The 13,354-nt window shown below is 47.2% G+C and overlaps 1 protein-coding gene across 5 annotated transcripts in view; it reads left to right on the forward strand.

Annotated features, from left to right (window-relative positions):
* The window catches only part of Pbx1 (PBX homeobox 1), a 310,086-nt gene that overhangs the window by 98,085 nt on the left and 198,647 nt on the right, over positions 1-13,354 (forward strand). The window contains exon 1 of one of the 5 annotated variants that reach the window (XM_041662261.1): positions 10,011-10,134. The exons of the other annotated variants lie outside the window; for them this stretch is intronic. Within the exon in view, the coding sequence (XP_041518195.1) occupies positions 10,026-10,134 (109 nt within the window). The 5' untranslated portion in view covers positions 10,011-10,025. Of the gene's footprint in view, positions 1-10,010; positions 10,135-13,354 lie in introns of those variants that run through there. 5 annotated transcript variants of the gene reach the window in all.

Here is a 13,354-nt window from a genome sequence, read left to right on the forward strand (position 1 = left end):
CAAACTGGAGAGGGATTGTACTTGGTTTTGAAACATAAGAGAATGTTGTCTAAACCCGAAATACTGGTTTTGGCTTTGATTGGAGCCCAGTGGGGGACCTTGCCTGCCTGGGACATGCTAGGGCCTGGAGCTTTGGGGAACTAGTGCTGGGTTTGCAAAGCAGCTGCCAGGAGGCCAGGAGTCTGGGCTTCAGCTTGGGGGGGGGGGGGCTGGGAAAGAGCAAGGGTACGTTAAGGACCTCAGCTTGGGACAAATTGTAGCATCTCTGCCCGTTCTTAGATTTTCTTTGCGTTCTCCTGCTGCTCCTGCTTGCTCTGTTTGCCAGATAAAAGCAGAGGCAGCTGGAGCAGCATCCGCAGTGGAAGAAGGAAGTGCTCTGTCTGGAGGCCGCAGTGGGTGGGGTGGCTCCTACTTGCAGTACCTGTCTCAGGTTTTTGTTATCTTTATTTTATCTCTTTAGACTCCTTTACTTTCCCTTTAGGTGTCTAAGTGTTTCGCTCGCCTTTGTGTCTGTGCATCCCGTGCTTGCCTGGTAACCATGGAGGCCAGGAGAGGGCAGGTCCCCTGGGACTGGAGCTGTGGATGGTTGTGAGCGGCCTTGTGGATGCTGGGAATCCAGCAAGGTCCTCTGAAGAACAACAAGTGCTCTTAACTTCTGAGCCATCTCTCTAGTCCACTTTTACTTTGTTTGTTTGTTAAGGGAGCAGCAGATCTGGTTTGATTCCTCTAACAGTTCCCAGTACCTGAGCTGTTCATTCAGCCTGGAAAACCAAATACCGGTTGACTGGGGTGGGGTCACACATAGGGAGTAAACAGACTTGTATCCCTCATACACACACACACACACACACACACACACACACACACACGAGGTCAGAGGTCAATGACATTCATCCTCAGTCACTCTCCACCCTATGTTTTGGGCCATAATCAGTCTCCTAAGGAGCCTGGGTCTTCTGGATTCACCAAGGCTGCCTGACCAGCACTCCCCAGGGATCCTGTTGTCCTCTCCCCACTGCTCTGCTGATAAGATCCTGCCACCCACTGGGCCTGGCTTTTATGTGAGTGTAGAGCTCCAAAGTTAAACCGCCCACAGCAGTCATTTCATGGACTAAGCCACCCCCAGCCCAGGACATTTGCTTTGTTTTCAGGGTAGCGCTTTTATCTGACTGTTCTGTGCCTACAACTATGAACACAGAACTATTGATTTTACTAATTCTCTTCCTAGACTTCATGCACTCCTCCCCACAAAAGTCTTCTCAGCCCCCGCTTCCCCCGTGGCACCACGCACCTTGAGAGATAGCTACTTTACTCCCGTGCACTGCCAGGCTCAGACACACAGGCATGTGCTTTCGTCTTGACCAAATGCCTCATTGTCTGATTGTAGCTAAGCAATTTTAGTTTATTGTATTTGAGTGTGTGTGTGTGTGTGTGTGTGTGTGTGTGTGTGTACGCACATGCTGTGGTGGAAATGTAGAGGTCAGAGCGTATGCCAGTTTTGTAGAGTCACTTCTCTTCTTGAAGCCTTACATGGGTTCCAGAGATTGAGCCGAGTCTTGCACAGCAAGTGCCTTTACCAGCCTTGGTGCCCTCCAGCCGCCTTATTTAAGTTACCAGGAAGTGGGTGAAAAAAAAATCGGTTTCCATGTCTCTCCTAACTCTTCCTCACTGGACAGTGTTTTCTCCTTTACTCCTTCAGCATCCATAATAATCAAAAGGGAAATAGGCACCAATGTGCTGAACATCCATCTTTATCTGAATGCAGCAGAGGCCCTCTGGGCCAGTTGTCTGTAGAACATACTGCCTGATGTTGCCGGCAGTTTCTGTCAGAGAGGCCTCCATGTCCTTGGGACACTGTGTCCCTTCAGTGTGGTCCAGGGTTTGCTAGAGATCTTGCTGTAAGCTGACCCTGGTGGTTTTGGGGCATGGTGTTTTTATTACTAGTTGATACCTACATAGGTGTTATCACTTCCTTAGTGCCAGCTCCTTTGTTAGTCCTTCCTGACTAAGCAGGACTGGATAGGTTGTTTGTGGAGTGGAAAGAGCAGTAGCAACAGCTACCCCGAACACCTTAAAGTGAACCCCACAGAGAGCACCAGTTGTCTGAATGTTTTCCAAGTCCTAAGAAATCGATTCTTCCCAGAGATGAAGGAAGAGTCTTTCATGAAACAAATGTCTTAGTCTGCTTTTGTAAGCTTCACCCGGACCAGACTTCAGGACTTCTGTGAGACAGGGGTTACGGCTTTTCTGTCTCCTGCTCCCTCACAGGCTTAGCATTCTGTAGACATGCGTGTGTGTGTGTGTGTGTAAGGATAGGATTCCTGTGCAAACATTTAATCATAAAGTTTTTCTTCCCCTTGGTCTAGAAATACCTCCCGTGCTTCTTTATGCGATTGTGAGCATCACTACGAAACTCTACATCTCCAGAACACAAATATTTTCAAGTTCTCTGGGGTGTGGTCACTGCATGGACACTCACACTAGCACAGCCTGTGAAAAGGAGTCCTCCCCAGCTTTGCAGCCTTCCTGTGCTTTCCCAAATGCCACAGCATTAGACCTGCGACAGCCCAACGAATGATAGACGCAAAGAGATATTTCCATCCCTTCCTTCGGCCCCCTCTTCCTCCCCTCTTCCCAGCTTCTTTTCCTTAGTAAGTCTTTTATTTGAAGGCTGAGTTGGAAAAGACGGTATCTTTGTGAACACTTCTCCCTGTGGCTGCAGTATGACCTGGTGTCATGCTGGTTCAGTGTTAATGTGCTTTGGGCTCTGGCCTGTGAGCTGGCCTGGTCCAGATTGCAAATGCAAGATACTTATCAACGTGCTGTGTGTTCTTTAGAAGTAAAACTATATCAAAGATACTTACATTTAATGAGATGATTGCACCTGTCTGTCATTGCAATTAAAACATTTATGAGCTCCTCAAACACCTTGCAGAGTGCTCCTGGATGTATTGCTCTGGGTAGGAAATCCTATCCATCACAGCGCTCTGCAAATAATTGTATTAGGAAAGCCTGGTGAAGTATGTTGGCACCTTAAGTAAAATATCAATTGCCAGGTAAGTTTGGGGTGAACCCTAGGCCGCCTGTCATAATGCAGCTATGACTAATCGGGTGGTTTCAGCTAATTGCTCTTCCCCCGAAGTCGAGTTCTGAGGAACTCAGGGTTGGTGGTCCTCTATGTGGGAACTTACTTGCCTGCTGAGTGGGGCCAGGTGCTCCACTGACGGGTTTAAGTAGCTTTCCCCTGGGTGACAGACAGAGCGGAAGGGCCACTTTGGTACCAGAGACACCGCCACCACTGGCTTGTGTTGAGTATACTGAGCCACCTAGCATTGATGTTATGCAAGCAAAGGAGGTGGCTGTGTGGCAAGGAGACGGACGTGCACATCTGCCCTGGAATAGATCAGGGGAGGCCAAGTGTCTCTGATGTGCTAAAATCTCTCTGTCAGTATCGTCTGACATGAACCAGGAGGTATCTGGACTTCTGAGATGGTTTGCCTGCCTCTGTCAGGTGGAGATGTTTATCAGGGGCAGTTGGTGGCTGCCCCTCTCTTCAGATGTCCACACAGCTTTTGACATCAGGTGGTGGCAGTGTCAAGGCCAGTCATTCTGGGCACTAGCCCGTGTTAGGGCTTTGGGCTCCAGTTGACTCTCCATCACGAGAGATAGGTCCGGACCCCTTCTGGTCGTTATGTGGTTCCTGGTGGTCCACACTTGGGATCTGTCTGCTAGAAGCTTCAAAAAGAGACTGATGGTATTTCAAGGGCTAGAGTGAAGTTGTGATGAGTTTAATTCTAGGATTTTTTTTCTGTGCAGAAAGAGTTGATTTCCTGGATATTTGACATTGGTCATATGGCAACAATATTGCTCAGAAATTTTAGCTTATCAAAAATAATCCATGCTGACTACTTGAAGAAGAATAAAAGTTTTATTAAAGCACATAGTATGTAAAAAAATTTACAAGGTAAAATAGGTGGTCCCATAGGCTATTTAGATAGTCTGATATTTAGATAGCCCTGATAGTCTGTCTCTATAATAATGAGTTGTACCATGGTGGCTTCTTTACTCCTGCTGCTCTGGCAACCCAGACAGATGCTCAGGACCTGGTATTCTCCGGCAGTGATAAGGCTACTTCTGCCCCTATAGAGGTATGTGTCTGGCCGGAGAGATGGTTAAGTCAAGGACCCAAATTTAATCACCAGAACTCATGTTAAAAAGGAGGTACATTCAGGGGCTTGTGCCCACCCAACCAGTTTTTTTTATCTAGGTCCAAGCCAGTGAGAGAGACCTTGTCTCCAAAAAGAAGGTAGATGGTACCCAAGGTTGTCCTCTGGTTTCCATGTTCATATATATGTATGTGTATTAAAACATACACACACACCTGCACATCCATGAACTCACTCATGCGAGAACATACACAAGAACTGAGTTTCTGATCATTGTTGCTATCACATGAAGGAGTCTCCACCATTTACTGCTGTCTTATGGGGCCTCATGAGATTGGTGAGACCCATCTTATCTGCCTGTACTTGGTTGCAAGAGTGCCTATGGTTTTATGTTTTGTAGCTAGGCCATGAGGATGCAGAAGATCACTAAATATGTAATGTTTCAAAGACATGGGGCAGATATAAAATTTAAGGTACAGCATGGCATTCTCAGTTTGGGTTACTCCAAGAGGAGTGGTGTACAAGGCCATTGAGAGTTAAGGAGACACAGGGCAGGACTCCTGAGTACAGTCACAATTCCCATGAATCCCACGCCTCTCAGAGGGTGTCTCATTTGCCGTACTCTTGGGGCATATGTCTCCCTTAGTGGTCTCTCCTGGGGCTTTATCAGCTGCCACGTGGCATCTCAGCTGTCCTTCCCAGAAGCTTGCTCGAGCTGGGTGAAAAGAAGGGAAGGCTCTGTTCATTTCCACGTTCAGTGGACACATCATGAATGCTAACGGGAGGCTGAAGCCCATTATTATTGTTATTGGATGCCTTTGTATATAAATATGCCTACGGTTTCAAAGACTCGGTGATGTATTCAGCTAAAGCTTACGTTGCTATAATGTACTAGTGTGTTCATTTCTCAGATTAGCCCGAGAAAGAAAAATGAAGTCATGATAGCTGCTTCCAGAAGCCTGATAACAGATTCTGGCTGATGGAGCAGATAGTCTGCAACTTGATAAACTCACAGAACTGTGGGGCTTTTGTTACGGCCACGTGAGAGATGGAAATAGACAGGGACTGGTTTCGAGGGCCAGCAGTAAATAATGTGCGTGACTCTAGGAGAGAGGAGCTGAAATAAACAGGGAAGAGATAGGGACGACGAGTTTCCTTAGAGCCATTGAACTTCAAGTTTGGGAAGGGCTTCATAGGCTCAGGTCCACTAGCATTTGTCAAAAGAAGAAAAAAGTAATAGCAATGAGTAGTTATTTAATATGTGTTACCTTCTTGTACGTGCTCGTGTGTATGTGGAGTGTGTGTGTGTGTGTGTGTGTGTGTGTGTATACGTGTTTGTGTACATGCGTGTGGAAGACAGGGCAATGTCAGGTGCCTGCCTCAACCATTCTCCATCTTACTTTTTTCTTTTGTCCTTTTTGTTTCTTTGTTTTGTTTTGTTTTGAGACAGGGTTTCTCTGTGTAACACCTAGCTGTCCTGAAACTTGCTCTGTAGACCAGGTGGCCTCGAACTCATAGAGTTCCGTGTGGCTTTGCCTCCCAAATGCTGGGACTAAATGGGGAGTCACTGCATCCAGCTCTGTCTTAGGTTTTGAGACATAGTTTCTCATTGGACCTGGAACTTACTGATTTACTAGTCTGGCGGGGATTGCAGGTATGCAGTATTATACCGGGATGTTTTTGTGGGTGCATGGGACTGAACTCGGGGCCCAAAATTACCACCTCTGAGAAGTCCTGATTCCATGTTTTGTTCCTTCTCTCAGTTCATCCCCACAGAGAACTATAAGAAGGGTTTGTTTCCCATTTCCAGGATGAATAGACTGAGGCATGGTGAGTCTAGGAATCCAGCTGTTATCCTACAATCTGACCTAGGGACAGCTGGCCTTTGTTTCTGGATGTGTCCTTAAGTAAATTCTCAGGAGTAGTGACTGACATCACACCCGTCTTGGGGTAGCTTTGTTCCCTTTAGTTAGGTGTTTTAAAAACTTCTGTGCATTCCCCACACAGAGTGCCACTACTTCTAGTTTTTCAGGCCGCCTACTTTATCTTCGTGACCCTTACCCTTGAAACCTTCCCATTTCCTCATTGATCTCAAGCCGGGTGTGCATTTAGCTTGTCTTTGCATGATGATTAGCTATGTAGAAAGCGGTGCAGTAATTTCAGTGAAGGCCTGTGCCTCATGGAGTTTACAATGTGCAAAAACTAAATATTGGAGTGTTGTAGCAGGCCGCTTGTTGGTTCCCGGCTGTTCAGCCCCAAAATAATCTCACATATTATTTAAATCACTGCTTGGTCCGTTAGCTCTAGCTTCTTATTGGCTTACATCTTAATTTAACCCATTTCTAATCATCTGTGTATGGCCACAAGGCTGTGGCTTACTGGGTAAAATTCCCAGTGTCTGTCTCTGGTGGGGCTACACTGCTTCTCTCTGACTCCACCTCCTTTCTCCCAGCATTCAGTTTAGTTTCCCCCTGCCTACCTAAGTTTTGCCCTATCAACAGACTAAGGCAGTTCCTTTATTCACCAATGGCATTCACAGCATACAAAGGGGAATCCCACATCATGGGTGGAGTGATAACTTTGACTATGGCAGAGCCAGAGGGCACTGGGTTAAGACCCAAGAGCCCTGGGTTATGGGTACTGGGTAGTGCTTCAGCCTCAGGATGTCGTGTGCATAAGGCCTCTGTCATGATTCAATAAGTAGCTTCCAGGGAGCACAGTAGACCATTGGTATTCAAGAATGTAATATTCTTCCTTTCGTGGATTAAAAAACGACTATGGATGCCTTGTAGCACACGTTCAGCTGTAATTTTGCTAAGGCACCAGTGGGAAATGCTTGTACCAGATTGAGTCACTCAGCTAGCAAGGGAACCCAGCTAGCCCTCCCTCAGCTGCCCATGTCCCTGAGTGGGAGTGTGTGGGGCACAGAGGCCTAAGGACAACACATCTGACTGTGGTGTACTTTACACTTTCTTGGTTTTTGTTCCCTACCCTGTCCTAGCCTCAGGAGGTCGAAGCCAGTAGGCCCTCTTTCTGTTCACAAGTGGCTGCCCACTCTGGGTCATCATCACTCATGGGTTGAGCTCGTTTGTAGGCTCCTTCCTAACTGACAGGATTTGTCTGGAGATAGATGCTCACTTCTCAGTGCATGCTCCAGGTGAGTTCCACCTTATTTATTGGTCAAGAAGTCCAGTGTGATCATCTTTTCATTGCCAGTTCTCAACAGTCAAGCCCCTGCTACCTGGCCCTGAGCCTGCCTTTGCAAGACTGCAAAACTGAGCTAGAGAGCCTCAGCAGGGAGACTCATGCTTCCTGGGAAATCCTTTGTTGTTCACCTGAGAAACTAACTGGTAAGGAACCTGGTGTACTTAATTCAGTGTTTCCCACCAAAGCTGATGATATCTTGATTTTGGGAGGTGGCTTCGCCCCGGCTCAGAAGACCTTCAGTTTTAAGGCAAACCCCAGGCAAGTGTGCACAAATCCTCTCTCCTCTAGCAGGCCAGGCCTCTTCCTCCCCCCAGCCTACCTCCACTATGACTCACTCACCAAAGTGAGAAACACACCGGTTTCAGAGCCAAGACCCAGCTGGGCTGCCCCTCCCCACCCAGGGATCTTCAGATAGGTGTCAATAGCAGGGGGCCCCCCAAGCCCTGCCAGAATTATTTGGCTTCAGCCCCAAGATAATATTTGAAGCCCTTGTGCTCCAAAGTGTCAGAGTATTAGGTGCTCCTTCCCTTTCACCCCACCTTCCCTGGGCACGGCCAACGCTTTGACATCTTTTTATCAGATGAGCTTGGCACCGCCAGGAAGGGCTCCTCGCGCCAATGTGGCAGCAGCCACAGCCCCTCAGCTTGTTAGACTGAAAGAATGTGCCGTTTTAATTAATGATATGTAAATATCCTTGAATGGGCCGCATTTGCATATTAAGAGAGATTTGCGGAATCTGCGGAGTAATATATTTTAATTAAGGATTAATTAAAAATAATGGGAATTTCATTTCGCCTGGCAGAATCCGTTTAGATTTTAGCACACGTCTGCTTGGGAGTCTGGTAGGAAGGCCCTGTGTTACGATTCCCGCAGATGAGAGAGGCACTCCTGTGTTTATCATCCTGGAGCCCCCCACTCTGGGGAGCAAGGGGAATGTAAAAGGGTGGAATTTTCCTCTAGCCTCCCCCGTCCCCCACCCCCTCATCTTCCCTCCTCTTTGTGATTTTAGGGCTGTTTTGGTATTCTTTATGGTAAAGTAAGTAAATGGCTCTGAGACACGGAACACTAGTTGTGTTGGCAATTATGTTAATGGGATGCTATTAGGCTATGATTCTATATGAGCAATTGGGGAGAAGAAATGCCTTACTGAGAGAGAATGATACAACAGACGTCTGTCTTATTGATATAGCTCCAGTGGTGCTTTCTGCATAATTACACTCGGCCACTTTCTTTAGGTGGGGAGAGGCCCTGCATTAGGAGTCAGGGCCAAGAGACTGGGGATAAGGGATCCCCCCCAATAAATACCAGGGGTGGGGCAGACTCTCCCAGCAGATCTGTATACTGCAGGTGAGAAAATTTTATTTCGTAGAAAGACCAGTCTCTTCTTTTTTCCCTCCATTTACTTCCTGGAAGTAGTCTCACAGTTCAAGTACCAGGCGTTCTGTCCAGAAGTTAAATATTCCGGAAGATTTGCATGATCTGTTTTTCTGTCCCCACTTCCTTTCTTGGGTTTATGTAACAAACCCACATAGTCTTAGGAAGTTCACCGTCTTACGCATTTGTCCCAAATACATGTTCACAGCCTTCTAGGACCTCCTGTCACACTGCTTGGTCTGTGCGTGTGCCCACTGGGGGCTTGGTATGGGCACTCACCATCTCCTGCCCTTAGTGAGTGGATCCTTCCCTGTTTCTCCTCTTCAGTTATACTGGCATGTGTTTCCCATATTAAGGGCCTGTGTATGTTTCCAGTTCTTAGCTCTTTCTCATGGATTTCCCCAGATACCCACGATCCAAGCCTTGTCTCCTCTCCCCAGTCCAAAGGTGCTAGCCGCGCAGAGATTTGCTGGTCCACTTGTAACATTTCCTCCCCAGGTTTGACTCTCAGGGGATGAGTCCCCTTGGAAGGGAGACTCTGCCCTCAAGTGACCAAGTGCTTCCTCAAACTGGATAAGTGCTTTTGGTTATCTTCTATGGTCGCTTGCTCTCTGGGGAACGTGGGAAAATAGCTACGCTCCTCTGTTTGAGGGGCTGGCCTGAGGCTGGCACCTTCAGAGCAAGGTTCTAGATTATCCAGTAATTGCCAAGGAGAAGAGAGGCTGGGGGCCGGCATTTAGCGATTATGCTCCCGCACACAACTCCTCTCCAGGACGATCCTTTGGTGTAAAACGTCTCCACTTCCACTGGAAACCCTAACTCAGTTTTCTCCTTCCTCTCATCAAGAAATAAGTATGTCAGCTACCCTCTTCTGCAGCTCCAGCTGGTATGACTGCTGATCACAAATTCAGGGCAAGTAGACCTCGAGGCACGGCTAGGTGGCCTTTTCTCCTGGGTACCGAGACTTCTTTCTTGGCCAGCTTTCTGCAGGGCTGGGTGTGGGTGTGAGTGGGTCCGGTTTGAAAAGACGACAGAGAGTAGAAAGGAGAGCCCTTGAAGCTGAGTGCACCGAGCCTGCCGGCAGTAAGGGAAAAAAAGGGGGCGTATGAGGCTTTTATAACCGAAGAACAGTCCTGGTCTAGCTGGGAGGGAAAGGTGAGAAAGTCGGGAGTTATGGAGTGCTCAAAGTAGCCAGGGAGAGAGGAGAAGTGGCCAGAGAGAGTGTCGTGTAAGCCAAGGTCTGGAAGCTGCTAAGATTAAAGGGACAGTGGAGAGACCATGGGGGAGGATCTGAGGCCTGTCCCCTTCTGCATGTCTCCCTGCCCGTGTGCACTTTGCAAAGGCAGCCTTGCCTTAGCCAATGCAAATGGAGAAAATGCAGTTTCTGGTAAGTGTTCCCTAATAAATAACATCATTCCCTATCAGCCAGTGACATCCCGCATTCCTCTTCCCTATGCACCAGCCCAAGACATTTAATGATGTGGTGCTCCTTCTGGATGTGAGGCCCATGCTAATGCTCCGGTGCTCACAAAATGGTGGGGACGGAGGGGACAGATTCCAGCTCGGCGGCTCAGTGACTTCACACTGCTGGAAATCCGGAAGTAACATAGACATGTAAATGTGTGTATGTCGTGTATGTCAAGTATGAAGGTAGCTCTCTTTTTCTTTCCTTTTTTTTTCTTAAAGAGAAGTCACTCATCGTCCCCCCCCCCCCTTCATTATGTAGAAATTTGTTCAGGGTTAGTTTTTGGTCGCTGGAGGATTTCATTAACGAAATGAAGTAAAAATAATCAATTTCAGATGTTCCCAGTGTTTGTGGTAATGGTTTCTCTAACAATTCCGATTAGCTGTGTAAGATGGAATTTTTCTTCCAAATTACTGCATGTTGACATTAAATATTGGCCAACTTTTTGTGTACCCACATGTGCCCAAATTCCTCTGCATGTGTCTGCTGGGCAGGAGGCACACACCCGTGCTCCTCGTACCTCTTCACTCTCCATCAGCACGGTTCTGAAGGGCTCTTGGCTGTCCTTTGCTCTGTCTAAAAGTCTAAGTCGTTTCTGGGAACATGTGTGGAGGACTGATTTTTTTTTTTTAATTGGTGGGGGAGGGTAGGCGAGGCTGGGTGACTGCTTTCAAATCAATAGGAGACCGCTTCACTTGAAATCAGGTCCTGCGAGAGAGGGGTGGCTTCCTTCCTGGTGTCTCTGCCAGCCCATGGGAAAGCGTCTGCCCTCCCTTGAACCCCACTGCTCAGTCTTTCCCCTTCGGCTTTAAAAGAAGAAATAAATTAAATCGAAAAGTCTATAGTGGGCTTTCCATTATTAACTTGTTTCTTTTTATTTATTTTTCCATGCAGTTTGGTTTCCCCCCTAGCCTCCCTTCTCCCCTCCCCTTTGACATGCCCTGCTCAGTCCAGCCATGCATCCGCATGCACAGTCACGGGCATTGATTTCCTGCGGCACGAGTGTGACTACACAGATAGCCATGGATGTAAACCCACCAGAGAGTGTCGCTGTGTGTGTGTGTGTGTGTGTGTGTGTTTTGTTTGTACTGTTCCCCTTTGATAAGCTGTCATCCGTGGGCACTGCTCGGGGATTTGATCCCAGTAATCGCCCGGGCCCTTGGAAGACATTAAACACTCTCCCAGACCCTTTCCTCTGCCTCTGTCTCTGAACCTTTCACTCTCCTTTAATGAGAATTTCTCCTAATTATTTCAGTGGCTGCAGCACAGGGACTGCAGTGTACTTAGATCCCAATACTGGGACGTGACTGTTATGCTGATAGAGGCAAGAGATCAATAATTTAGGCCCTAGCTTTAATGGCAAAGCCGAGAGCTTTCGCGTCTGCATTCAGGTTGAGTTGTAGACGGTCTAAGGTATTAATAATTTCCGCCGGATTTTCTCTCCTTTCGTCTCAGAAAGCCGTGGCCATTCTGCATGCTTTTCTTGCTAAAATGTATTTATGGGAAGGTGTTGGCCTCCTCGACTCAGAGCACATCCTCTTACGGCAGGGGTGTGTCTGTGTGTCTCCGGTGTGCACATATGGTTGCTCGCACGTGTGTGTATGCAGATGTCAGCACACGGAGATTTCTAGAACCACTCTTTACTGAGCAGCAGCCTTAGCCACTTTGTCTTTGACCTTGGGGCTGCTCATAATTCTTCCTTTCAGAATTTATCTGGTAAATTTGCAGCCACTTCAAAGGCAAGGGTAAAATGTCACCCCCTTTCTTCCTGTCATTTTCCCCACACCCCTTTTTTTGTCTCCTTGTACTTTGTCCTTCTGTCTGTTGTAATGCCACTGTTGTACCGGACCCAAAATGTCAACCCTGGATCCATGACCTCACTTAGGAGTGGGTGTTCACATGCACAGCCCAACCCTGTCTTACATGGAGCCCTTCTCGAAGGAATTCCAGTAAACCCTGTGAGCTCCAGCAGCGCATGCGTCCGACTCAGATAGATTGTGGTGTATGACACATTTTATATTAAGCTTGAAAGGAAAAAAAGGGGAAAATAAGAACCCAACAGAGAAACATTGCACGGTGACAGGATTTCCTCAGAGGGTTAGCCTTGGAATGTTTCAGCAGTGTAGGGCTACAGAGAATAATCGGGGCTCTCCCCCAGAGGTTAGGGGTGGAGCCAGGAGCACCAGAGTCCCCAGTCTTCCATATGCAGCTTGCCCTCCAAGTCCAAATTTTGGGAGTCACCTTTTCTCCCCATTTTTTTTGTCCGACCAACCTCTGCTTTTTTTTTTTTTGAGCGTTATTGATATTTTAAAGTTCCTTTAGGACACGTAACTTCCATAGCTCTGCTTGTATTTTGACATCGTAAATTCAGTAAAGGCATTTTTCTTCAGTGTAAACCTCCAAACTGGGAGGAACTCATAGAGTAGAGAATGATCTCAGATCTCAGCATGTGCCACACCCAACCACTAGGGGGCAGAGCAGCAGGATTGTGGTTTGCATGGACCAGTGAGTGAGGAGATTCGTGGTCCCCTGCAAACCCCAGTAGTATTCATTGCTAGCGGTAGGGAAGCACAGAGGTGTGCTGCAAACAGCCTCCGGTGCTTTAAATAACCATTTATTATTCTCAGTTCTGAGCTAGTGCGGGATTTTTTTTTAAGCGTCCTTCTCCAGGGAAGAGGGATAGAGTTAAGACAAACGTAAGACAACAGTTTGTATAGTTCCAAATATGACTCGCTTTTCCCATCCAAGTTACATTTTGTCAGGGGTAAGGGTATGTTTGCCTGCGTCTCAACAGTCATCCTCATGTCTCCACCCCAAGTATTCACTCCAACTTCACCTGGGATGACAATTTCTGTATCCTGAGGAAAATTGTTCGTGCACCTGTGTTCTCTGTCATGGCATCAAGTTTGGGTGCATTGGGGGTATGACTTACAAGAACAAGATGAAGGGATGTTGACTAACATCTGGATAAAGCACTATGGTATCTTTATGTCTGCCTGTAGTTCTAGTCCAATCTGTGGTTCAGGTGTTCCTATAGTTGATTTTCTTCTTTGTTCTCTGCTTCAAGGCCACCATTTCATTGTTAGTTAGGAATGTTAGACACGTCTGTTGGTAATTGTCACTAAAGCCTATTTTCCAGTGA

The sequence above is a fragment of the Microtus oregoni genome, unplaced genomic scaffold, assembly GCF_018167655.1.
Source record: "Microtus oregoni isolate MIOR12 unplaced genomic scaffold, Mior012 000013F_ref0000133, whole genome shotgun sequence".
Lineage (NCBI taxonomy): Eukaryota > Metazoa > Chordata > Mammalia > Rodentia > Cricetidae > Microtus > Microtus oregoni.